Source organism: Nuphar pumila, unplaced genomic scaffold, assembly GCF_984573655.1.
Source record: "Nuphar pumila unplaced genomic scaffold, dmNupPumi1.hap1.1 HAP1_SCAFFOLD_1294, whole genome shotgun sequence".
In the NCBI taxonomy this organism is placed as follows: Eukaryota; Viridiplantae; Streptophyta; class Magnoliopsida; order Nymphaeales; family Nymphaeaceae; genus Nuphar; species Nuphar pumila.
In genome coordinates this window covers 1-25,775 of record NW_028323635.1, presented here as the reverse complement: position 1 = coordinate 25,775, position 25,775 = coordinate 1, and the positions used below count along the sequence as shown (strand labels likewise).

Sequence of the window (25,775 nt, the reverse complement as noted above, 5' to 3'; positions counted from 1 at the left end):
CTCCCATCCGAGCGATTCAAGGGTCAGGGGGTAAGGTGCCTCTGTGAAGCATCTTCATGGCACCCCCTGACCTACCGCGTGTCACAAAGTCTTTCATATGTACCCGGGTTGGTATTGACGGACTGTGTGGTGTGTTTTGACAACACCCCGTCAAATGAAAAAAAAGTCCAATGAAAATGACAGCACTGATCGTGCGTGACAAGTCTTCACGCGACAGAAACGCGAGGGCATGCCTCGCTCTTTCGGGGCAGTGTCACACCATCACAGCGGCTGTAGCCATGACGCTATGCCTCACTGCTTGAAAGAACACCGTCACGACCAATCGGAAATGAGTGATCATAAACGACAACATTCAAGCGGTGGGAGCATCGCACCATTGCGGCCACAGCAGCTATATCCCACTGCTTGAAACAGCGCGTGTAAGCAGAGCGCTTGGCAAGAATGGTAGACCAACTCAGTCCTGCCTGGGCACCATCGAGGACAAGGTGCTCGAACAAGGACGAGTCTGTGAGGTGTGGTAGACCCCACTCTTCATCGTGGTACTCCACGTAGTCTTTGCCTTTGGCCCCTACGAAAAGCGTGGACCACTCGCACCTGCACCTGCTGTCTGGTAACCACTTAACCTCATCCAGCTCTGCTGCTGGCTTTTTCGCCTTCTTGCCTGGCTTTGCCGCCTTGGAAGTACCTGAAACCCCGTGCCAGCTGCCGATCAGGCGAGACAAACGAACGGATAGTTCACAACCAAGCCACTAGATGGATTGCATGGAAGGTCAAATGCGAAAGGGTGTGTGCTGATGGAGCAGCAGTTTGCAGGACTACAATGATTGAGGCTTGACAGCCCAAGAGTCGCTCAAGTTTGTGGGGACGACAAGGTGGTCAATAGCCGGTTTGGTAGATAAGTACTCGATGGCTACAGAATGGGCAGATGTATGCCTTTGCATGTTTGTGTCTGCAGTTGGACCAGTTCAACATGTGGTTGGGTGCCGTTCTCAACAACAAGACTTGCCTACAAGAGTCATCGAAAGCACTGCAGTAACGAGCAGGATGCTACAGCTCAGGCTGAAAATAATCAGCGGTCTCGCATTCGCACAGCAACGGAGTGAGCAAGCACACAACGCTACAGCACGATTGCCTGTATGATGTGGTTTTTGACAGTGCACATGTGAATTGGGCCACACACCTGCACTTGTTTCAGCGGCCGTTACTTGGAGCTTCTTCTCCGTTGCATCCTTGGTGGTGACTGCAGCCGCCACGCGCTTCAGCTTGCGTCGTTTCCCTGTAGATGATGAGGGATCAATGTGCGTTGACGCGATCGGCAACCTAATGCTCAGCCTCTTCACAACATCGTTGACCCTGGGCATTCTCCTGTTCTTAGGGCCAAGTAATGTGGCCCTAAGAACAGTACATCGCAAACCAGAACGCTGTCGAACCACATGGACGCATGAGCAGATGTCTGATGTCATATAAATATCACATATCTGCTGCATCCGACAATTAGTGACATTTGCTGTATCTCAAAAGTGATGTCATAACAAAGGAACGAATTAGTGAGATAAGCACTTGCTACATCAAAAGAAACGGAGTTCAAAGGACGAGTCTGTGATAGCAGATGTTGGCTGCTTCACCTGTGTAATGTCAACACTGTTTTGAAGTACTTCTCATCAGCCATTGTGTGTGACGTTGATCATCAGACCCTAGTGGTGTGACCATGCTGCACTAGGCATCCGACAAGCCAGCTTCAAACTCACAAGGATGCAGCATTCTCATCAAGTTCAATCTTCCCACCAAATGCAGTGAATTTCTGCTGTTCCCAAGGCAGCACACCTGTGGCTGCTTGGCCTTCGATCGTATGCTCCTGCGTTTGCTCCTTGAGCAATGCACTGACTGCAGCTGACGCACCTCTGGTAGCTCTCTTTCCTGCACACGGTTGACCAACAGAAACTCTAGTCCAACCAAACCAAACGAAAGTAAGCTGCTAGAGCTGAGACTGCATAGCGGTCGAGGCCTTGTTGACAATCCAGTAGTCAAAAAGCAACCAGGTAAATACATTTGAAACAAAACAGCTCACTGAATGTCAGCGGTTGGGACAGGCAAGCCTGTCTGAAAGCGCAGCAGCTCGCACAAGCCAAAATTTGAAGAGAGGCAGACACTTCACCATCATCACCATCATTCCAATGTAACTTGTTTATGACAAAAACACAGTGTTTCCAGTGATGTTCCCACAGTGTTGTTCAACACAATCCCAACCTGTCAGGTTCAGTGCATAACGAAGACTTGTACACCCTTCGTGTTATTATACGAAACTTGGAATGTGATGGCCATGGATGCCCAACCAACTTAACAATTCGATTGTGTCCTTCCTAACCTACAAACTTTCATTCTGAAATTCTTGGGGTTTGATGGCAACGTTGGTGGCAATGTTCGAGATATTGCATGCTATCGTACTTGCCCAACTTTATCCTTTCGGTGGATTTGTATCAGACGTACCTTCACCGAGATAGGACAACCCTGACGTTGTTTTGCACAATGCTGACTGGAATATTGAAAGTACTTGAATGCGAACTCGCGTTGCCACAATTGGATTATAAGCCCTCTTAAGTATTCCAATCTCATCCTGTATTGAGAAGCAAGAGTGGAGAGTCGAGAGACTATTATGCTAGTGTCTCACCTGGAAACATGTTGTACAGAATGGACGCCGCGAGCCTGAGGCCAATTACCATACTTTAAAAGGTGTCGGCAACAGATCGAGTAGCAAAGAACGCGATGGTGGAGGGTACGAAGTTGCTGCGAGGTGAGCCCAGCATGCTGTGTGTTGTAACCTCCCTACAGCGTACGTTCCCTGTCCTTACTGTCTTCAAAAATTGTGTGCAAAGTCGGAATGGGGATAAGGTGTTGATAGTTCAAACTTTAGCGTTGGCGTGGGTTGCTTGTTGCATGCACGTTATTTGGCAAGAGTTGCCGCATGTACAGGAGTAGAGAATCCTCGTCATGCCTAGCATGCTATGGCGTAATCCTTGCCACCAGTACGTTCAAACAGCATACAATTGCAATGTTCGGTTCCTTACATTATATCTACCATTATATCTACCATTCTGCATATACATAACAATGCGCTAATAACCTTTCATCACAAGTTGGATATTACCTTAGCGCACATATCTTGGCTGCCTTGACACAGACAGGCCTAGTACCATTGCAACTCAACTGTCTAAAGCACATATCTATAGCAAGAACGGAGGAGGAGGAAGGATTCTTCGCCATATACATTGAATGGTTACCGTAGCAAGAGACAAGTGTCTGGAAAAGCATCACTCACCCTTGCCATACATGAGCTCGTGAGCGCTTAACACCGGCTCAGCAAGCTGCAAGCAGACTCCATACGGGTGTTGATGGGGTCACCATGGATGTCACTTTCAAGCAGGTTACCGGTGTGTGCGGTGCACAGGTTGTGCACGTCCCAACCCCTGAGCAGCTCATGTACCCACTCCCGGAACTCTGTCGCAGCGCCTGCACGCTTCTGAAGAGCCAGGGGAAGGGTAGGATGCAGCGCCACAGCACCCTCCTTCACGCCGATGGCCTCCGCGACGGAGGGCAACGGGACGTAGCAGAATGTGTCATCCACATGCAAAGTGCCAGAGGCTTTGTGAAAGGCCAGAACAGACGAGAAATGTACAAGCTCATTTGAGCTGATAAAGTCGACTCCGCTGGGCACGCTGAAATTGAAGTCCTCTTGGAACTGCTCGTGCATCTCAGGCGAGTTGACGCGGGACTTCTCCCAGGGCAGCTGCGGGAACTTCTGGATGTGGCGGTCACTGCCAAAGAGCTTGGCATGCGGGAATGCCTCATGCACGGCGTCGATGTGCACTGTGTGGAATGGGTGTAGGTTGATGATGGCCTGCAGCAGGATGCGGGTGGTGGCATGTTTGTACTGTAGTGTGGATAACAGCATCCGATCCGGGCTTGATGGTAACCCTTGCAAGAAACCTGTTTTCAGAACCGTGCATGGCTAAGATTCCCTTGTATAGCAAAACCTGCCGAGCAATTGAACGCCTCATGATTGGGACATGGCAATTCGGCTTTGAGAGCCATGCTGCACTTTGAACGATTGCCGGAAATGTACCTCGACTTCACGGCCACCATCTGTCAGCTTGTTCACCTGAGATCTCACCCGAGGTTCCATGCTTAGCGAGTCAAGCAGCACGAATTTACCATTCTTACGTTGCACCAGCGACGAGTGCGTGCCCATATCCACGAGCCCGAGTTTGTAGCTCCCGCGCATGTTGTTGAAGCCCTTCGCGATTGGGGTGAACGTAGCCATCTTGAGCACGCTGTTTGCAGGGTGATATCCAGAAAGTATGCGTAACTTGAATGCAGCACTAGTGGAACAGGATGGAAGCGCGCTGTTGGTTAGAGCACGTGGACGCGCTTGAATGAGCCGCGTGCATTTATGCACAGCGAATCAGGCAAGCCTGAAGGTTGGCAATTCATATGATGTCTTTCATCAAGCTTGATTCTAGGTGACCTTACCATATCGGACAGAATAACCTTTGTGGGAGCCGTGTGTTGTATTTGCCGTGACATGGCTCGCGATCCTTTGTGGCGGGAGGAGCTCTGTGCGTGAGTCACGGCGTGTGACGAGAATTCTCGTCACATGCCGTGACTCACGCGCAGAGTGCGAAAGGTGACGTGGAGTTTGCGATTGCCTGTACATCATATTAATAGAAAGCACTGAGCACGAGAAGGAATCTGTTAGGACGATGTCGGGAGTGTTGGCTGCATCGGGCGGATGGCGCCCCGCAATTTGCGAGACAAAGCAAGGCCTGCAACTGACAGGATAGAACGACTTGCCTTCCAGATACATTCAAGGATTCGGATTAGTCATACGCGAAAGAGGACAGCAATCAGGTTGCACAGCATCCAGCAATTTGATTGCGCCAACTTCACGACAAGGGTGATGTCTGAGAACACTGAATAAGTATGCCACATGCTCATGTGCATGAATGCCGCAAGGCACCGGGGTGCAGTTACAACCACGAACGAAAAGGGTACTTGTTTGCACTTATTGGGATACGCGTCAAGAGCCAACACCATTCATCGAACAACAGGAAAATCCCTAGGGCCCATGCAGATGAAAAAGCGGAATCAAAAGCATACTGGGTCCACCGCATTTTCCGAAATTTCAATGGCTCTCACAAGCATCGCTCTGTGTCAGTATCCAACCTCAGAAAACATGATTGTTTAAATCAAAGCTTGGCGCATTTGCCATAGATGGCCTCGTGAGCGATCAGAATTGGCTCTGACAACCACAACGCATCCGTCAGCCGAGCGTTGATGCCTTTGCCGGTGTTGTCAGCAGCGAGAAGTGTGCCGGAGTGTGCGGCACACAAGTTGCGGATCTCCCAAGCACTAGCAAGTCCCTTAAGCCACTGCCGGAAGTCCTCGCAAGCACCCGCACGGTGCTCGAGGGCCGCCGGAAGTGTCGGGTGCAGGCCCACAGCCCCCTCTTTGAGTCCCACAATCTCAGCCACCTTGGGCAGTGGCACGTACATAAATGTATCATCGACGTGCATGGTGCCGCTCTCCCTGTGGAAGGCAATCACCGAGGAGAAGTGGATGCTTTCATTTGTGCTGATGAAGTCGACGCCCTTGGGCACACTGAAGTCCAGATCGTCCTTAAAAATTGCTTGCCCCTCTGATGACTCTATGAGCTCCTTCTCCCATGGCAGCTGCGGCAGCTTGGCAACGTGCCTTGCTGTGCCGTACAGCTTGGCTTGCGGGTATGCGGTATGCGCCCACTCGCAGTGTAGGGTGTGGAAGGGATGGACGTTAACAATCGCCTGTACCAAATGCTGAGGTCAGCATGCATGCATTGCGAGCGACAAGGTGCATGACAAATGCATGACATCCAGGATGGCTTGGCCCGAAATTCATCCTGAGAATGGCCTGGCCGCCTACTCTGCGTTGCCCTAATGGCCAACTGCAAGTTCAACTTGCAGACTTGCTTGCCTTGAATGCACACAGGCGTACAACATTATCTCGTGACACTGCACTATCCCACAACACACTCCTTACTTCCATACCCAGCAGCACACAGCAATGTGAATTGGATCACTTATGAGCGAACGTGAGCAGCTGATGCATAAATGCTTGTCTCTCAGAGTGCACACGTGTTTAGTTATGCCAGGCGGTTGATGCACATTGAAAGTTTCTGCAACTTCAATGTGCAATTAATTGCCTGGTGGCGTAAGGTAACCTTGTCAATGTTCATGCAGGTATGGAAAATTTCCACTGGAAATAGCGCACGGATGGTCAAGACCAGCTGATTGGTGTCCCATATACAGAATGAAACATGATAGGGGATAGGGTGCAAGGTCACGCGTGTCAAGCATCTCGGATATCTGACGGTGATATGTGAGAGCACCTTGATACCTTGGTGATATGTGAGAGCATCTTGATACCTTGCTGACATGTGAGAGCACCATGGCGGACCAGTGCACCCATCGACGGAACTCCACTCACGATGATAGAAAAGAACGGCGCATCACGATGATGTAAGAAAATATCGATCGCTCTGTCTTGCGGCTTTTCACAGCAATCAAATGACCATTAATGTATCACACACTTGGGTAGCCAGCTTCCGTAAGTGCATTCTAAGAAACCCTAAAACCCTGATTTGTCAAGGTCTTTGCTCACGTTAACGAGCTCTTTATCAGCTTTCGGACTGCTTTCGATTTCATAAGACGTGCAATAGTTGGAGGTCGATGACGGAAGCCTTCCAATCTGTGCAATTTCTTTGCTGACAAACATTAGCTCACAGCGTCGTGTCCGCAACCAAAGAGAAATACACGCAACCAGAGAACTGGGTGATCCCACCTCAATTTTCCCTGACGTCAGCTCGTCAACTTTCGCTTTCACTGGTGGCTCCATCGTCAAAGAGTCGAGGAGAATGAATGATCCATTTTTGCGTTGAATCAGCGATGACTGTGTGCCCAGGTCGACCACACCCAACTTGAAGCTCCCACGCAGGTTTGTGAAGCCCGTTGCGATGGGCAAGAATACAGACATAATGTTACTTTCAGGTATTGCGAAAAGGGGCAAGGCAGTGTTTCTTGGACTATGCAATTCGGTCTCGCTACAACTTTCAGTCTTCCTCTGGATTATGTATGTACAACACTGAATGACGACAATACACGCACTTATCAGGGTATTAATGAAAACTTCGCTGTTTTGAGGCTTACGACATTCTAGTCTAAGCTTCAGAGCCTCTGTCAGAGGGATGCCGATGTGATTCTGGCAATGACTGTGCGAGACCGCAACATGAGTCACACTCAGCGAAAGATTCGAGAAATGAACAAACAGCTCTGGAGGGTTTCCTATATATGACCGGAATTCACCCGTCGGTGTTGACCTGGGACTACCAGAGATACGTCCCCCATCGCGGAGGGGCGAGATCCGACGCTTCGTCGTCATACCGACCTGATTTCCGAGTCACTCATGACTTGGCTCAATCGCTGCTTGGGACGTGACGTACGGATAGTATGCGTCGCAGTTCAGTGAGAACTGCGCACGACTTCGTGGCGTGAACGACAGCATCGAGCAGTTGGGACACAAGCATCCTTATCGATATCGGCTACAGAAAGGAAAGGCCACGAGGAGCATAAGAGATGTCGCCTGGTTCCGGCTGTCTATCAATGTTGTCATAAGAAGCCACCAGGCTTGCACAATTCTCAGCACAAGCAGCTATATCTTGTGCTTCCATGAACTCAAGGTAATGGTGCAGGTAGAACTGGCGCTTATAGAGTTGATGAAACCTCGACTTCATGGAGGAGAACACAGATCCAATGCAAGTATTGTTACTAAGGCACAGCAACGAGTAAGGGACACCCAGTGCGGGCTTGTTGCACAGCCCCAACTTGAAACCCTGCAAATCCAAGAACCGAGATCAGAATCTTCGACAGCAGTCTCTCCGCAGGCACATTTGACCATGGTAATTAAGGTCCACACAAGTACAGAACGCGAGTCGCATGACTCGTTGCTGGTGCGCAACCGCAGAAAACTCTAAGGGTATCAATATGGAACGTGTCACCGTCTCAACCATTCCAAGCTCAAGGTTTAGGCGTGAGATCAGCCATGGTTGTCAACGCGGACTCGGGCGGCGTATTCTGTGTTGTGATGTTTTTCCGAGGTCAAATGCCAAGAAGGAACACCACTGGCAGCCTCGAAATCCGATTGAGCACCGCAATCATACACACAGGCAGGCCTCGTGGAAGCACGCTATGGTCACCCCAGTGCACGGTGCACTGTCGCTAGTCAATTGGAGGAGCAGTCAACGGTTGGCAGCAAGCAACACACACCTCTTGATTCCAGTACGCCATACGCATGTGCTGCTTCAGGCGCATGATGTTCCGGTTTGCATCAGAGATGCTGACGCTGCCGCGCATGAGCATGCCGCATGCCAAATACGTCCCGTTGCGAGGGTCACATTTTACCATCTGGTGCTCCCTGCTCATGACTTCTGTGAAAGCATGATCCAAGGCCTTGTGAGATCCAGTCATGCTTGCGCGGTCCTTGGGCGCTGCCACCGGCGCGATGGACGGCAGGAGGAAGTGCATGCGAGGGAACGGCACCATGTTCATCGTGATGTCGTTGATGTCCACGTTCAGGCTGCCGTCAAACCGCATTCCGGCGGTGAGGTTCAGCAGCATGTTTGCAGCGATATTGTTCATGCGGTCAAACGGCTTCTTCTCTGCGTGTCAAACCATCGCATGAGTGGGTGCGTGATGAGGACGATGCTGTTGCTCTTCACAACACCCTCCACATGGACATTGGCATCGCCAAGTGCAGCTGATGTGCCTTCTGCGCCATTCCCAGCCGTTTTTATCTGTCCTAGCAACTGTCACCTTCGGTGCCGGAATGTTTTCAAAGCGAATGTTTTCAAATTCTCACTCATAGAGACACTTTTCACCAGAAAGTGGCAATATAATGACAATATCACTGGACAGCATCTTGTACGGCCTTGAGAGACCACACAAGCTCAGCCCCATCCATGACGCCATGGTCGCAAAGTCCTTGTTTGAGAGTGGCGAGACTGCCATGTAATAGAAAGCATGTATCACCCACAGGATATTGGATTTCACCCAGCTCAGAAGATGGTCACGTGGCTGCACAGTGTTAGCGGTAGCCACGCCCAACGAAAAGGGCTCCATCCTCGTGCTTCATCGCCATCTAAGAATGACAGGCATGCCGTCTTGCCTAAATGCACCAGCTTTGCTGTCGCACCTGTGCCCATATCATTGACGGGAACGCTGCTGGGCTGCTTAGTCTTTGCGTCTATCACATTGCAGAGGTCGAAGAGGGCTTGGTTTTCGAGCGGCATGACACAGCTTGCATGCTCAATGAGCTCATTGAGGGCAAGCATGGCGTTGTAAGGCGACGTCACGACGTCGTCATCCTCTGATGGGAACAAAGAGACTGTGAACCTAAAGATCTCAGGATACATGTCCTGCACATCAACAAATGAATGAACTACATACTCATCGGAGCTTCGGTCACGTGACTGCACCCTTGTCTTATGGCCCCTTATGCATCAGATGGGGCCGGCGAATTCGTCCTGGCCAAGCTCGTGGGGAGAGTGTGGGACATGTAGTGAACAAACACTGAAGTTGTGGAGTGCTGCTTTATATGCAACGCGTGATCACAAAGTTGGACATGTCATGAGAACAGGAGAAGCGCAGCCAGCCTTGAATCAGTATGCATGGTCTCGATGGCATATGCACAGAGCAAGACTTCGATAGAATAATGCCAGGTGGAGGAGCCAACCTCCAATGTCGATAGGAGGTACGTGCCCAGGCCACTGCCAGTGCCGCCCCCAATGGAGTGCATCAGCAGGAAGCCTTGGAGGGAATCACACTCCTCAGCTTCCTGCCTCACACAGTCCTGCACAATTACAGGCAAGATCATCAGCATTGACCGGCCATCTAACAACGATGATATGGCCCACAAGTTCCAGGGACTGTTGTACCCCAAAACGATAACGAAAAGTCCCTGTCAATGGGTTTATGGAGTTCCAGGGAGACGTTTGTGCAAGCGCATTTCCGTGTGCTTTTGGAGCTCCTTCTGCCCACGTGGAAGTGCAGTACAAGCACACGACTCATCAGCAGCTTGTATCATGCTGCGTGAGCAAGCTTGTAGCGTCCTTCACTTTCGCTTTGAGTCGCCCCTCTGACTGGAGGTTATCACACCAAGCTGGGCAACCGACATGGCTTGTGAGAGCCACAAGCCATGTGTAATGGCTGCAAATCCTTCGAGTCCAATCTTACACAGGGCTGCCTGCAGAGCTGGTCAGCATACTCACATCCGGACACTCACGATGCTCGTGACCCAGAGGAAGCGACACACCATGATCTGCTCTCGATACTTTGGGCCGTACATGTGATGACCGTGCGCCCAGTTGTTGCCAGCGCCACTTACACTTACCAGCATGGATCGTGTATCGAAGAGATTTCCAAGCGTGCTCTGCATGTGAGAAAGAGCTGGTCAGGTCAGGTGCCAGCCCGATATCGCAAACCATCAGCCATACACATCTTCACAGCCACCATGTCTCGTTGCATTGATGTTTTGAGCAGCCAGGGCATTTCATTTGTGTGACCATGACCTGCGCAGTTCGGTTGGTAACCACCGCTGCAGTTGAAACCGGGAGATACCGGGACGGTACAAGATATTTAGACGTGCAGCTCCAAATTCGATCGCACCACACTTGTTATCAGCAGAGTGAGATACCAGAGAAATGCAAATTGCCACCAACTGCGCAACAGCCGATACGCTACAGCCCCTTGACGCAACTCACAACATGCAGGCAGCATGTAAGCAGTTGTCGACAAGATGCTGGACACTGATGGTGAAGTATACCGTGGAATCCCTCCATACCTTGAACATCTCATTGATAACGCCTTCCTCCATGTCAACAACCACGGATCTGGCCTGCACAAAATCACGGTGTGACAAAAGATGCAACGTGCTACATATGCACATGATGTACATCAACATTTCTGCTAATTGCCGTCAAAGAATGCGTCTAAACGTCCCAATTCTTCCCATACTGCTCAACTTGCTACATTACCAACTGGTAAGTTGATGGGGAACATCATGTTTCTTACCTTTTGAGGTGCACAGGTCAGCAGGGTCTGCAAGTTTTGTGAGTTTGAGCATGCACCTTGAGAGTGTGAATTCTGCCTCTGCCATCTCCGATAGGTAGTAGCTGACCAGGGTCTCGCCTTGTGTCAACATTTCTGAAGAAACTGCACCCTGAGCGCCATTCACACATCATTCGTATCAGATGCTCCCTCATAACCATCTTTGTAACCAAATCGTGTCATAATCCCGATTTGTGTTAGCATAAAGATGCTCACCTGCTCAAAGGTTCGTCGTACACGCCATCAGCATTGTGTACTGCATGTTCACGCAAAGCCAAGTCCCAAAACCGGCAGGCTACCTGATTGCCGCATTGTCCAACCTGAAGGGTGACCATTTCTCGAGGCATGATGACCTTGCGTTTTCGTTGATGGTGTCTTTCTTCACCAGAAATGGTGCCGAGATTTCGAGCTGTCGGAATGAGAACTCAAAGTGAACACTAGCATGTGTAGCACAGGATCTCATCAAGTCACTGGCCATGAGACCTTACAAGCATATACCATGCATCGCAATACGGCATGTCCGTATGCGCCATGCTTTCCCATGCTCTCAATGCGCCCATTGTACCGAGAATGTGGCGCAAACAAGCACACAACTTCCTGTGTACAGACCGGCAATTGAGCGTTTTGTAGTACAGGCATAATTTGTCTTCAGACATAGCCGAAATGCACTGGAAAAGCGGTGCCACGGGCGTACGAAAGCATTCACAGGGGTTTGTGTATGTCTCGAGATAGTCTCCATGCAGTAAACAATCGTCAGTGTCGAGACTGCCCCAAGCACGAGTAGTTTTACATCTAATGCACTTTACTTACAAACCATTGTTCGCAGGAAAACATCACGTCGTGACCGACTCATCTGTAGATTCATACATACATCAAAATGGCCAGGTTTTTGGCAGCACTCGCTGCTGTGTGCCTGGTGACTATCGCTGGCGTACGAGCAGCTGGTGATACTACCGTGACACATAAAGTGTTTTTCGACATCGAGATCGATGGCAAGGCAGCAGGTAACGCCTCAGTCAGGGACACCTGTCGCTGAGTTTGACTCCCCTACACCAGTGAACAACGCAGAAACATGGCTTCAGAGCACAACTGCCTGCCTCCCTTCTTCGCGTGATGCGTTGAGATTGCCAGTAACGAATTCCATGTGCGTACAGGGCGCATCGTCATTGGGCTTTTTGGGAACCAAGTACCCAAAACTGTCGAGAACTTTAGGGCGCTATGCACAGGTGTGCTTCCAGGACCCGGTTCTCCGACTGGCTTGACAGAGATCGGCAACTGTTACCAAGGATCGTGGAGCGGTTCAGACCGCTCATGTTGCATGCATCCTTTGGCCTATGTGTCGGTCGCTGCTTACGGGTGGATACATATTTCTCTTGCTCCCATATCTCACAGGCACCTTCGTCCTGTTGTGATGGTTACCGTGGTGGTTGATGCAGTGTTCGCATATTTCCACATCTGTATACGATGAGACATCGGAAATGGTCCTAGCCATGTCGTGCATTCTATTCCATGTCGCATGATGTCAAGATCATCATGCTTTATTTCGGTTTCACAAAGGTTTGGTCGCGTCCAGGCGAGAAAGGGGTTGGACAGAGCGGCAAGCCCCTGCACTACAAGGGCTCCACGTTCCATCGTGTCATTCCACAATTCATGATCCAAGGCGGTGACTTCACAAGGGGCGACGGTACCGGCGGTGAATCCATTTATGGCTCTAAGTTCAAGGTCCGCTTTTTCTACAATGTAACCTGCGGTCCACACCTTCTCAGGGTGCATTTGTGTCCACTGTGTCAAGCTGCAGCATGCCGCTTGTTCGTTGCCGCCATTTAAAAGGAATCCTGTTGGCATCTGGACCACCCACTGCAGCTGGGAACGTTGTCTGGCACAAAGCTTGACCAGGCAGCAGAGATCTCAGAGCACCAAAGAATTGGTCCCTTCAGCGACACCTATAGGGTTGGCTGCAGTAGATGCAAAGCACGTCGTGCCATACAGGGCCTGGTTTGTCACCTTCACTGCACACCCTCCACATCCTCCATGTCAGAAAAACTGATGGAATTTACACATTTTCCATTGAAAAAAGAATCCATGAGTTTGCTAGCACGGCTGGTACACCGCACAGCGTAGCCGCAATCCGATGACATCAACATTTTGTTGGTAGTTCATGTGTAACCCGTGTGTCTTCACACATATTGGCTGTGTTGAGCAGGATGAGGACTTTTCTATCAAGCATGAAGGTCCTGGCTGGCTGTCAATGGCAAACGCTGGGCAAGACACCAACGGATCCCAGTTCTTCATCACGACTGTCAAGACATCATGGTTGGATGGACGCCATGTTGTCTTCGGAAAGGTGATGGAGGGCATGGAAGTAGTAACAGCGGTCGAGAAGACGGGCTCTGGGAGCGGCAAGCCTAGCCAGAAGGTTGTCATTGCTGATTCAGGGGAACTGAAATGAGCTGCCTTCAGAGGCTTTGTTACAGCGACCCATTGTAATTGTCCTCTTATGACGCATGCATCTAAGTGGCTTGACCTGCAGTGGGCTGAAGGCCGCACACTAACTTCATGTTTGGACCATGCGTTTCCATGATGTTTTATCTTCATCCTTCATGCAAGAAGCGCGGTAATGGCGCACGGCTGAGGACACACGCGACAACAAGAGGACAGGATGATGATTATTTATCTTATGACATTACTACCGCATCCGCATGGACATTGGCAACTCCAAGAACGACTGGAATCTACCAACTTTGCCTGTACATGTGGCCTCCTGCTCACTGAGAAAACTAATGGCCTCAGCTCTGCAGGTCGAGATTTGTGCAAAGAGCAAGCAGCATTAATACATATCTACATTGGCATGCATTACCTTCTTGCATTTGAACAATCATTGCTACTGCATCGTCCATGTCATGCACGTGAAAGTCGTATCTCCGGATAGTGAACTACAGGCTCGAGGCTTACATGCTCGCATCGGAGCGAGCCGATCGAGAATGCCTTGTATTGGACTGCATGTTGAGTTCCACAAGCAGTTCATTTATGATGAGGACGGACGAAATTCCATTGATCCAAGCTCTTCAGGACGTGGAGAGGACTTGGGGGTCGCTAGATTTAGGAGAAGCGAAGTCCACGTCCAGCTTTTTCAGGTCGAACGACCCTTCCCTTCGTGACGCCATTTTGAAATCTCAACGTTATCTGAGACATTTTGTCGAGGTTGCCGGTGCTGGGGGCCTGACAGGATGCTTGAAAGCCCTTCTGGAGAGCAGAAGCTTGGTCGCTTGCAGGGTTCTTGCCATCACCCAACCTGGAGCCACAACAGCTGCTTTCTTTCAGTGCATCCGGGACTTGTGTGAACGTAATTCTGGCACGAATGATTGGGAATCCTCACGGAGTGCCGATATTCTGCAAGGCCTCATTGCCACAACTCCATTCCTTGAGAGCCATGTTGCGAGGGCATTGGTGTCGTTGCCAGTCGGCACCGCCGATACTGTTGATGCCGTCATCCACGTTGTCTACTTCCTTTTGAAGTGCTGCGCTTTGTACCCCCGTGCCGTGAAGGCTTGGACTACGCCTCTTGTGGATATTTGCGCAAAGTTGCACGGTTTGAACCCCAAAGCGCCAGCTTATGTTCCAGGAGACGGGCAGCTAATAGATGAATTAGTCAGCATATTTCTGAACAACCACGCCATACTTCCTCCTGCGTCATTCGTGCTGCTCATTGATGTATCCTGCTCTGGTCATCAACCCCTCTCGGATGCGGCCAGGCGCATAATCGCAGAGGTTGCGGACGCTGCTGCTACACCCCGAGCAACTGGCCCTCAAAAGACATCAACGTCAGCTTCTTCGAACTCAAACGGTACGATACATGTGCCAGGACCCGGCATCTTCAATGTAGACACTATATGGATTGGTGCAAACTAAATTGCGAGCGCTTAGCTTGAATTATGCAAGACGGTTAAAAATGCAAAGCCCTGTTCCAATTTTTGTGTGTTACAAGTGTCAGCTAGCCATGCACCTGCTGCATGCCGGGGAACTTGCTGAGCCAGTGCGTTGTTCGAAGCACGAATCCAATCCAGGGACCTGACCTGTTGCATCAACAAGGGACGACAAGCAGGCACTATAAGAAAATTCTATGCCTATACCATCTCCGCTCAGGATAGCGAGAGCCTGCATGCCACAGGTGCCTATGCGTCCCTTTTGGAAGCAGCCGGGGCGATCTGGCAACGAGCTCTGTCATCGCCTGCAGCAGAGGAGCCAGCCAGGCTGCTTCTGGGAAGCCTCGCAATGTCCAGCAGTGCAGAGTCAACCACTTCTCTCCTGTTCACGCTTTGCAACGCCTTCCTTTCACCCCGCCACGCTGACTCGCACCCAGAGTGTCCTGCGAACGCTGATAATGCCTCCTGGCCAGGCTTGGAGCAGACTCGCGCAGCCTCGTATGAAGCACCTGATATTGCCTCCTTGCGCGGCCGGTTCTCTCGCCTGCTGCGTAGCATGGCAAGTGTGGCTGTCATGACACACGCTGCAGTGCTGACAGAATGGTTGCCCAGCCTTCTTTCCACGCTGCTGCCCCCGGTATCTCCCTTTCTCGGCAGTCTTCTTCATTTGCTTTCGACTGCACATTGTATCCTCTTGTTGCCGCGATATTAATTCATCTCTTGTTATTTGCATCCTCAGTCTCTCGACACATTTTGTTGGAGTGCAGTATTGACAGACAACTGTACCATGTATTTGAAGTGGGAAGTATTTGACGGTGTGACAAAATGCATGCTGCACTGCTGGCAAACTTGGCATAGGCCCTGAAATCTTTGTCAGCAAGGGCATACACTTTGTGAGGGTACAGTCAGACCTTGATGATGTGCGCTGTGCACAGGCGCTGGAAGCCGCGAGGATTGCAGCGAGTGTGGGATCGACTGGTTCATTGCGTGCTAACAATACCTCTGACAGAGCTGACTCAAGGGCTGCGGCACTGCTGACCACTGTTGCCGACCTTGCGGGCGGTAGTGGGCCGCTTTCCCGTGCACTTGCCCGCGCATTGTGGTCATGTGTCGCCCACCTTGGGTGGCTGGTGGCCCTTCTGTCCCCAGCAAATCGACAGGTGCGTCTTTAGTTCTTGCCTGGCACGCCATGCAGCAGCTGACAGCTTTTGCTGCAGTCCCAGAACATGATCATCTGGCATGTGTGCATTGCAGATCATTCTGGCCTGCAGATCGCCAATGGCTGTATTTTTTCTCAACCTGCAAGTTGCAGTTCTCCAAGTGTGCACAGCACAGCGATCTTTTTGCCTGGTTGCTTTGTCATGGCTTCGCCGTGGTCCAATGAGCACGGTATGTATGAGAATGCGATACACTGAGGCGAGCCTCTGCAAGAGACCTGTGCACAATCGGGCCAACTCCTTGCACAAGCATTCATTGTCACTTCCTAGTGCTGCCGAGAAGAAGCATGGTACAACCTGCGAGTGACCCGCATTGTTCCATCGTCTGCATAGCTCACCCAGATAACCACGTACGTGGTAGTCCGCAAGCTGTTAATTACCAGTGCTTGCGCAGACGCTGTCAGCATGCGAGCTCCTCATTGATGTGATGCTAGCAAATGCTGAGACGGCAGCGCCCGCGGGTGCCCCAGCCTCCACACTAAGCACAACGGCACTTGCGCTGTGCAACAGCCATGCAAAGATTCTGGCCGAGGACCACAACATTGTAACAAGCCCCTCTCAGGCACCACACAGCTCCCCAAGAGGCCCCGGCGAACCTCTGCGGAGCGTCCCTGCCGCGAGAACGCCTTTGCGGGATGTCGCAATGCAAAGCCGCACAGCTCACTTGCTTCGTCAGGTTGCCCTGCTCCGCACGCTCCTTCGGCAAATTTGCAGCCACTGCCCCGGTGCCCTCCTTGCCGCGTGCAGTTTCCACATGCAACTTGCACATCAAGTCGCTCTGGCATCTATCTCACCTACTTCCCTCGTGACAGGTTTGCTACATGCTGGTGCGTTCAAATAGTGTCCGTCCATTACGTGTGCCGTTGAATAGGTCCTTGTTGACATATTCTCACAAATTCTCAAGATGCTGCAGCAGTCGTCAGATGCCCGATCCGATGCACGAGCGAGCAGATACGGACGTAATAAGAACGGTCCCATATAGGGCAATATCGAGCACCGTTTCCATCATCCAGATGTGATATATTCGTTAATCTAGATACGTATGTATCGGGTAGATTTTCGCGTCCATGACTCTGAGAGTGCCAGCAGGGTGCACGACGATGTCTGCCTTCCGTTTCCCTTATCTCGAGATAGGTGCCACCACATGATGCAGTTCTCTTGTCAACCAGATACATGGCCATTACCATGAACCCAGAACGCAAAGCCACACATCATGGAGAGACGTACGGCAGAGAAACTGAAGTCTTTGACAAAACAGCAGCGAATCTCGTATCGTTGACGTGCCACATTTCCCATGCTGCAGGGAGCTCGGACGGCCAGCAACCTGTCCACACTTCCACCTCTGCAAGTGTAGCTCGCACGGCAGTCCCACTCTGGGAGCGGTCACTGAATGCAGGGCAACAGAGCAACATCGCGTGGCCCTCCACCGGCCGCCACTCGCCCTTCAGTTTCCAGTCGTCGTCGTCCGTCACGTCAGACAGCATACCCTTCACGCCGTCATTGCGCTCAAAGGTGTGGTTTCTACATGCGGGCTGTGCGGTTTGGGGACATGCCATGCCCTTTATGCCAAGCACATGATGTCCGAGCGCATCTGGTCTTACCAATGGCAACCGAGACAAATTCATGTTGCTCTTGGCGTCGATGTCTATTTACATGCACATATAAGTGAAATGCACCATTGACTGTTGTGCGATGTTAAGGTGCTTGTGGTGGCAGCCAACACAGGTACAGCTGCAGTAATGTTGCCATTGGAACCTGCCTTGAGTTACATTCTCAATCTTCACATGCACTTTCTGAATCTTCAGAGGTCAGGCGACACATAGGCGCGTGCGGTTCGCAACAAGCTGCTTGCTGTGACTCATCGCTGACAGAGGTGTGCTTGTTGTCAACAGGAGAGCACAGTGTCGGCGATAGACGAGGGCGCCATGGCCCACCCCATTCAAGAGCGGTCAACTGTCCAGCAGGTAAGCATTGTCCTCATGCTAGACATGCTGCTGTCGATTCACAAACCCGCAAGCGATACACCAAACGCAGGCTCACATCCACCCGCACCCGCTCTCCAAGGGGCTTGTGCCTCCGATGCCCAGGCAAATGCAACCAACGCCGTGACCATCGATGAACCGAGCTCGTCCGCGAAAGATCAACTCATCTCGGAAAACAACCCTCCCGGTGATTCTGTAGCGTCCACGTCGGATCCCGACTCTGATGTGCAGCCCCGCCCCGGGAAGCGGCGCTGCATTCTCGAGACTGCGCCGCGCGTGGAGCAGCCCTCTGGCTCTCCCGCGCTGGCCCCTTGTGGCATGTGGACCCTGGAGCTGACTCACGCGGTTCCGGGGGGCGGTTCAGCGGCCGGGCGGCTTGTGCACGGGGCGGCGCAACGACAGATGTGCGCAATGCTCACGCATTGCCTGTCGGGCTTGCTGATGTCAGGTTCGCGTTCTTCTGCCGCGTGAACTGCGCTGTCACCCCTGATGGCGTCGTGCCCACCAAATTTCGCAACCCTGCTTATTCTTGTCCCACAGGGGTGCCGATCACCCGTATCTTCAAATCCGCGCACAAACCTCAGCAAGGCCCCAGTGTGTTCCCGCTAATTCGCATGTTGGTCTCACTCCACATGTGTGCATCTCGCACGCATCGTTGCATCGTTGTCACAGGCATACAGCCACAAACCATTAGTGCTTCCCCGGCAACTTGCTTTGTGGGTATTTATCCCTAAAGTTGCATTACTATCTAGGGTAGCAATGGGGTGGAACCCCATTCTGGGGAAGGACTGGAAACAGCGCTGTGTGCGCAAGCAAACCGCGCTGCTGTGCACCGACAGCTAGCAATCCATGTAACCCTGCATGCGAAAAGAACCGGGCCATTGAGCGCAGTACTTGGTGCATGATACCCGCATACTTGCGCAGGCAGCCGAGATACGGCATGGATACTGTCAGCTGCGTCAGATGCACCTCAGCCTTGGAAGTCCCGAGCGCCGCTGCTCTTGGCGCACTCCCCGCTTGCTCGAGGGCTGGTCGAGCTCCTGGTCTCGCTGCCACGGGCGTCGACAGCGACATCCCCCGTCACACACGCCGTTGACGCCATTTTCCGCGCGTTCAAACTCACCGGGGCGCCGATCGCTCCGTCACAATATATCGATGGCATGTTCCTGCAACACCGAGCCACACCCACTCCCACGCCGTTGCAGGCCGCGGCATTGTGGGCCTTGGTGCTCATTGCAACGCGAGGCAAGGTGCTTGGCGATGCACTTTCCAGCAGCGTTTACGCCCTAGTGCTGGAGAGCCTTGAAGCTGCTGCGTCTCTACCGCCACTATGCTGGCGCACATTATGAGGGTACGTTCACCGATGTCGGAGTGAAAGGCCCGTAACCTAAAAGCAAGGGAAGCAGCTTCAAACCGATTCTTAGTGAATGTTTGCTTCAATATTTGAGCCTCATGGCCTGACACAGCCAAGGCTGAGGCCATGGAAGTGCCGGGAGCTTGAACACTGTGTCGGAGATATCCACACGTCATCCGACACACTGCTGAGTGCACACGGCTACTGCACTGCGCTGACAAAACTGCTGCAGGCGTCTTGGGCTGAAATACGGAAGCGCTGACTGGTTCATGACCGCTTGAGCTTGTATGGCATGTTAACTTCACTAAGCTCGTTAATGCGTTGGGAGGAGGCTGACGAACACAGTTGTGCGCAGATGATGATCCATCCCCAGCACCCTCGACCGCCTCCGAGCATTGTCAACGCCACCACGGATGCAGGGGCTACAGGGAACCAGGGATTGCCTGCCAGCTCAACACCTTCTGACTCCAGTACTGTGCCACCCGCGCCACCGCCTCACACCGCGCTTCATGCCTTGGCTCAGCAATCAGCTGGGCAGCCAGGCAGTGCTGCTGAGGTGCCGGCAAAGGATGGCGAAGGGCAGCAGCACCATACCCTCATGCGCCTACGAGCGTTAATCATGCATTCCGTCCTTCACAAGCCCGCTCTGTTGGGCCCTTGTTTCTCCGCTCATCTGCTGAACCAAGACCAGAAGGCTGTGATCTCTATCGGCAGGGCTGAGAGCATCAGGAATCTTCCTGTGTGAAGGTGAGCAGTGCAACTGTTTCATTGTTTGCTAGGACTTCATGATACAGTCTCTCGTTGAACAGTACTTCCTAGTGGAATGCTTACTGTCGTGAGCCGATGTGTCTGGGTGCCGGCTATTTTCTTCGCGGATCTTTCAACCATTTACGTCATAGCTCACAGCATCTACAACGACTGCTTGGCACAGGGATCACGCGCCAACATCCAGCAGCCTATACGTTTTAGCGCACATGTAATGTCTTGATCTTCGCCTTTCTCGCATGCAAAAGGATTGGGAAACCGCTGGCTTTCTAGATTACATCATCGCGCTGGAGTGCGCTGCTCAGGTCGTGCTGACCTTCTACCAGTGAATTGATCGATTGATTGATTGATAGGACTCAAATGGCGAACAGGGATGTGGTCATCCCAGATGTAGGGGAACCGTTGTTGGATGTAGAATCTCGCGAACAACCCTATGCTGTTGTCGGATATTGGGACATCATCGCCAACTTTGTTCCAATGGGTTGGACGGCATTCGGTGGTCCGCAAGCACACATAGGCATGTTTGAGACGGTACGACATTCCAGTGCAGGCGTTTTCGTTCAGGACACACGCGGATGGCGTTCATGACTGGCGGTGTCTTGGTGCAACCGCCTACACTGGCGCATGAATCACATGTCACAGTCTGCATTTCGTGAAACACTTTCAATCATGTTTTGTTGACGACTTTTGGGCGTGCAATCAAGTGCAATGGTGCCGGCCAGAATCTGAGGCTGCTCTGACCTCAGGTAGTCATCGCATTTCTTGGAGTCCACACAGAAGCGATTTTGTGAATTCCAGTGATCCGTGCAAACCGCTCCATATGCCAGACGCGTCTGTCTATCGGGACTGAGCAGTATGTTGAGTTACCTTGCAGAGCTTTATAGAGAAGCAAAGGTGGATGAGCTCCACGGTTTTCTTGGAGCTCTTCGCCCTTTGCTCCTGCCTTCCTGGACCCACCTCCACGCAGGTGAGTCTACGCATTCTTTGAGCCAATTTAACCAACCCACACATTGCGCACACTGCAGGACTTCAATTCTTAACCTTGTCAGGGCTCCTGGGACCAATGTGCTCATGCCCAAGTTCACAGGATAGCTACAATTGGGCGTTGCGTTGTCTTGATTCCTGACTGCTTGAAAGCACATACGCACTCGTACGCCAGGAAGCATGCCTGGCACAAACGTGTGCTCCCTTGGGCCATGTAGTATGCATCAAAATAAGTTGTGAAATAAGTCCCTCCCTTGCTTGGGCCCCACGCTTGCATTGGATTGTATGATTGGACGCCGCATTCCTCAAGCAAAGCCCCCAGGCGCACGGGATGTATCTTGCAGATGTCGTTTGCGCTGGGGGCCATGAAGAAAGGGATTCTTGGAGGTCTCCTGGGCGGGGGGCCTGTTCCAATTTCCTGGCTTTGCGATGATGTCCCTAGTTGGTGTGGGGGCTGCAAAGTACATTGTGAACGAGAACGAGCCACCCGTGGTGAAGGCGACGATCGACGGTATGGAGCTGCCACTGGATCTGCATGCCCTGTTGCGATTCCCTGGCTTCTGTCGTAGTTGCCATTGATCACACCATTTCCAGACTGAATCTGTTGTTTTCTTTGAGGTGAATCTCTGCTGCCCTTGATGTATTCAGTTTCATTCAAGTTTGCACTTGCTTGCCAACTGCGATGTCGTTAGCGCTTGAGCTACAGTTGCAGTCGTGTGAGTTGTGTTTGTGTTTGGGTGCAAGACTTAGGGACCTGGTCCACCTGCAGAACAGGTCTCTGGAGATCGCAACCAAGCAGCGCTTTCCGTGTCTACGAGCAAGTGTCGAATGCTCTCTATAGAAGAGTGACTGATGAAGCATGATGTGTCCAACGATGCTGCCATGCAAGTCACGATGAATGCAAGTGTCAACATCAAACAGCAACCTGCTGGAAACACTTTGATGATAATGCACTTGCCTATGACACTTCCACATTCGCTTGGACACCGGCAACTCAAATGCAATGAGGGTAGCCAGTCATATCAGACTTTGCAATGATTCTATGCTGCATGGCTGCAGGATTGGCGGCGGTGGGTGTGGCGCTTGTTGCATCAGCAGCAAAGGGCCTCGTGACAAAGCAGTGTCCAGAGCGCCTGACGACCACGCTATGCATTGCTTCTGCTATCATTGCGTACGTATTTAACGCGTCGTGGCTTTTCCCTTGCCTCATTCTGGGAGGCGGTTTTCGTCACCTTCGTGCACAAGACCGCCAAGGGCGAAGCCATTCAAACCTCCGTGCGGTTCCACCTTCCCCGGATGTCCTCAGTGCCTCTCAGCGTGACGCATGTCAATTTCACAAAACGCTCATCTGCAACGATGTGAAGCGCTCTGAAAGGGCGACATGTCTGTTGCAGCTGAATTGACCTCGGATTGCCGACCCATAGTTGGTAAAGAAAGAGTCATGTCTTGCTGGACATACGTACAGGCCAAAATGAACGTTTCCCTGTGTTACGGTAGTTGTGAAGAGTTGTGGGACAACGATACATGAGCAGCCAAGCGCATGCTTGTACATATCTCATGAGACACGCAATGCACAAATGAATGGCTGCCTGCGCTTTCCTGCAATCCCACTGCACCTCATGCCGTCATAATTTAATGTAAACAACTCCCTGTGAAGTGGACCAAGCAAAAGGTCATGCTACTTTGCACATATTCGACTCTGAGTGGATGCAGGACTGCTGTTGAAGATGTATCATTGCCTCACAACCTGGGCCAGTGCTGCAGGTGCTCTCACGAGAGGACGACGGGGTCATCGGCTTTGGCCTGAGCCACGTTGCAGGTGCAATGGTGCTGGTAGTGTGGGCCATCGTTCTGGTGTCTGCTGCCATAATCCGAGCCACCACCGACTACGGCTCTCACTGGGTGCAGCCTCTACACTGGTTTGAGACGTTCTTCCGAGTGGGCTCCTTGATCTACGGGGGGGGCCAGGTGGTCCTGCCCCTGCTCCTGCAGGAAGTCGTGCAGTACTCGTGCACTGAGGAGGCGGGCAGGATGGTGCGCTGGCAGCTGCTTCATAATGACGATGATGGGCAATGAGTCCGATGCACTGCTTTATATCACCTCTGTTCAATGGTGCATGGACGTTGGTGACTCCAGCGATACCACGGCGAAAAAAGCTTTCCCATGGTACACTCATTCTGCGGCTGGTCTTTTGTTGCAATTGTGTGCCGACATCTTACACCCTTGCGGTGTTCAGAAAGGTACGTATGTTGTGCCATAAGAGCTGTCCGTGTTGATTTATAAAGCATTATGCTGCTCCGTGCTCCATCGTGGGTCGTGGTGGTATGCACGATCGCTGTCATATGCTGCGACCTAGAATCAGCCAGCATGCTAACCAGCATATTAGCGACAGGAGGATGCTAACGGCAAGGGCTGAGAGTGGTTTGCAACGTGGATGCAGGTGTGCAAGGAGCGGCCTGACAGCTGGGTGACCAGCGAGCAGTTTGGTGCTGGGCTGGCCATCATTCAGGCGATGCCTGGTCCCATGTTCAACTTGGCCGCCTATCTCGGAGCGGTCATGGCTGTCCGCGCGGACTGGAACTGGGCCGTCGGAGTTGCAGCCTGCTGGTTGGGGCTCATGGGTTCAGGTGTCATGCTCATGTATGGTGTGTTGCCGTTTTGGGGGAGCTTCCGCTCATCCACGGTTTACCGTCGCGCTTTGCCCGGCCTCAACGCTGCCGCTGTCGGCTTGGTGGTGACCGCTGTTTTCGCTTTGTACGACAGCTACACGTGCGTCCCCCCATCAAGCTCGCCGGACTGGCATGTGCATTGCGATCAAAGCACGTCGACCACACTTTGTTTTGTTCCATTTCGTGCAGTCCCTTGGTTGCGCCACTTCCATCCCACCCAAACGATCAACGCAGATCCAGAAAACAAGATCTTGCTGGTCAGTGCATTGCATGTGCCTGTACCAAACGCCGCCAGTCGCCTTGTATCATTGTGGCAGCGTAAGCCAAATGCTCTGCTGCCCACGACGCTTACCATCGCTTCAGTACAGGGGCCCAAGAGTGATGTTTGTCTTCTGCAGATCGTCGTCTATGTTCCCCAAGGTGTCGGTTGCCATCGGCATCATTGGATTCGGCTTGGTCGAAATGAAGTTTGCGGCGCCATTGACCGTCATGCTCGGTGGCTTGCTAGGAGCGCTGGCTTACACCATACAGAGCACACACTAAGAAAGCTGGGACGTCTAAAGCTGCAGATGGCAGCAACGCAGTCATGCTGGCGTCATTGCACGGCGTCTGTCAGCCTATCAATGACTAAACAATCAAATGTTGAAGCAAGGGCTCATGATCATCCTTGTCTTGACTGGAAAATGAAAGCCTGAGTTGGATAGGTTGCTGGATGAGTCACTTCCGCTATCTGAATAACCTGTGGATGGTTGCATTCTACCCTTTTCCAGGATCATTTGGGTTCCTGCAATCGCATTTGTGTCAGGAGTAGTGGTGGGCGCGGAGGCAACACATCAGGAGTGCCATATATGCGGGGAGGTGGTGATGAGAAACATCATGGACTGACCATGGTGATGCATTGGGTCAAGATGCATAGTGTAAGACGCGACACCAGCAGCAAATGCCATACAGCGTGATACATGTCCTAGCGTGCTTGAACTATCAGCCCCTCATTTGGACAGTACTTTTGGACCAACATCATCATCCCAGCAACACAAAGGAAGCGGTCCGAACTAGACAAGCGTAGGCACATCAATCCACGATCCATCTGCACACCTAGCAACTCTCAGGAAAGTGTGTTACAACGAAGCGGAAAGCAAAGCAGAAATAAACTGCAGACAAGGACGACTCTCAGGAAAGTCCCTTCAATGGCAGTGCAACGTACTTTCTGAAGCTCAAGCGCACGGGCGAGTTGACGCGCTCCAACTCATCAAACTCCTCATCACTAACTTTCCGCACTGGCAAGTACGACAACGCGAAGTGCTCAAACCATCCCATTGACATGCGCCACGTCATCGGTGGCAGTGTGGGGGGCGCTGCGGCGGCAGCTTGGATGCTTCCATCCGGGTCGTCGATCAAATCGGCAGCTAGAAGCATCTGAGTGACTGCTTGATTGAAATAGAAATTTGGTAACACGGTGTGCAGCACGGATGCAACACTTCCCAAAACGAGCGCACCAGCAATTGCCCGCGGCCGGCTTTGATGCACAATGCCATTCCAAACGTACCCTGCATGCTCATGCACCTGTTGAGTTGTTTTCCGATGTCCACGTCGGCAATAGCAAGGCGGAAGGTATATGTCTCTTATTTGCGAAGCTGTTTCAGGGATGTCTTCGACACTGTGCAAATGCTTCTTCAGCATGCATGTGAA

At 51.8% G+C, this 25,775-nt stretch overlaps 2 protein-coding genes across 2 annotated transcripts; one reads left to right on the top strand and one right to left on the bottom strand.

Moving 5' to 3' along the window:
• Positions 1-7,630: 7,630 nt before the first annotated feature.
• Positions 7,631-11,539, bottom strand: LOC149809401 (uncharacterized). The gene is made up of 9 exons (XM_089994852.1): positions 11,409-11,539; positions 11,213-11,297; positions 10,927-10,980; positions 10,399-10,515; positions 9,820-9,936; positions 9,280-9,502; positions 8,966-9,088; positions 8,355-8,746; positions 7,631-7,921 (listed from the first exon to the last, which is right to left on the bottom strand). The coding sequence occupies exons 1-9, from the start codon at positions 11,537-11,539 to the stop codon at positions 7,631-7,633; spliced, it is 1,533 nt and encodes a 510-aa protein (XP_089850978.1).
• A 530-nt stretch (positions 11,540-12,069) lies between these two features.
• Positions 12,070-13,641, top strand: LOC149809400 (peptidyl-prolyl cis-trans isomerase CYP18-3-like). The gene is made up of 4 exons (XM_089994851.1): positions 12,070-12,196; positions 12,347-12,418; positions 12,766-12,914; positions 13,396-13,641. The coding sequence occupies exons 1-4, from the start codon at positions 12,070-12,072 to the stop codon at positions 13,639-13,641; spliced, it is 594 nt and encodes a 197-aa protein (XP_089850977.1).
• Positions 13,642-25,775: the final 12,134 nt, after the last annotated feature.

Bases quoted from the DNA above. Each gene is read 5' to 3' on its own strand.
- LOC149809401 (XM_089994852.1), bottom strand. From the start codon at position 11,539: ATGCCTCGAGAAATGGTCACCCTTCAGGTTGGACAATGCGGCAATCAG. The intron at 10,516-10,926 runs GTATGGAGGGAT...TCTCACATGCAG, and splicing joins TTATCAATGAGATGTTCAAG to AGCACGCTTGGAAATCTCTT. The intron at 8,747-8,965 runs GTGAAAAGTGTC...TTTGACACGCAG, and splicing joins CATTATATTGCCACTTTCTG to AGAAGAAGCCGTTTGACCGC.
- LOC149809400 (XM_089994851.1), top strand. From the start codon at position 12,070: ATGGCCAGGTTTTTGGCAGCACTCGCTGCTGTGTGCCTGGTGACTATC. The intron at 12,197-12,346 runs GTAACGCCTCAG...ATGTGCGTACAG, and splicing joins GATCGATGGCAAGGCAGCAG to GGCGCATCGTCATTGGGCTT. The intron at 12,915-13,395 runs GTCCGCTTTTTC...TGTGTTGAGCAG, and splicing joins TTTATGGCTCTAAGTTCAAG to GATGAGGACTTTTCTATCAA.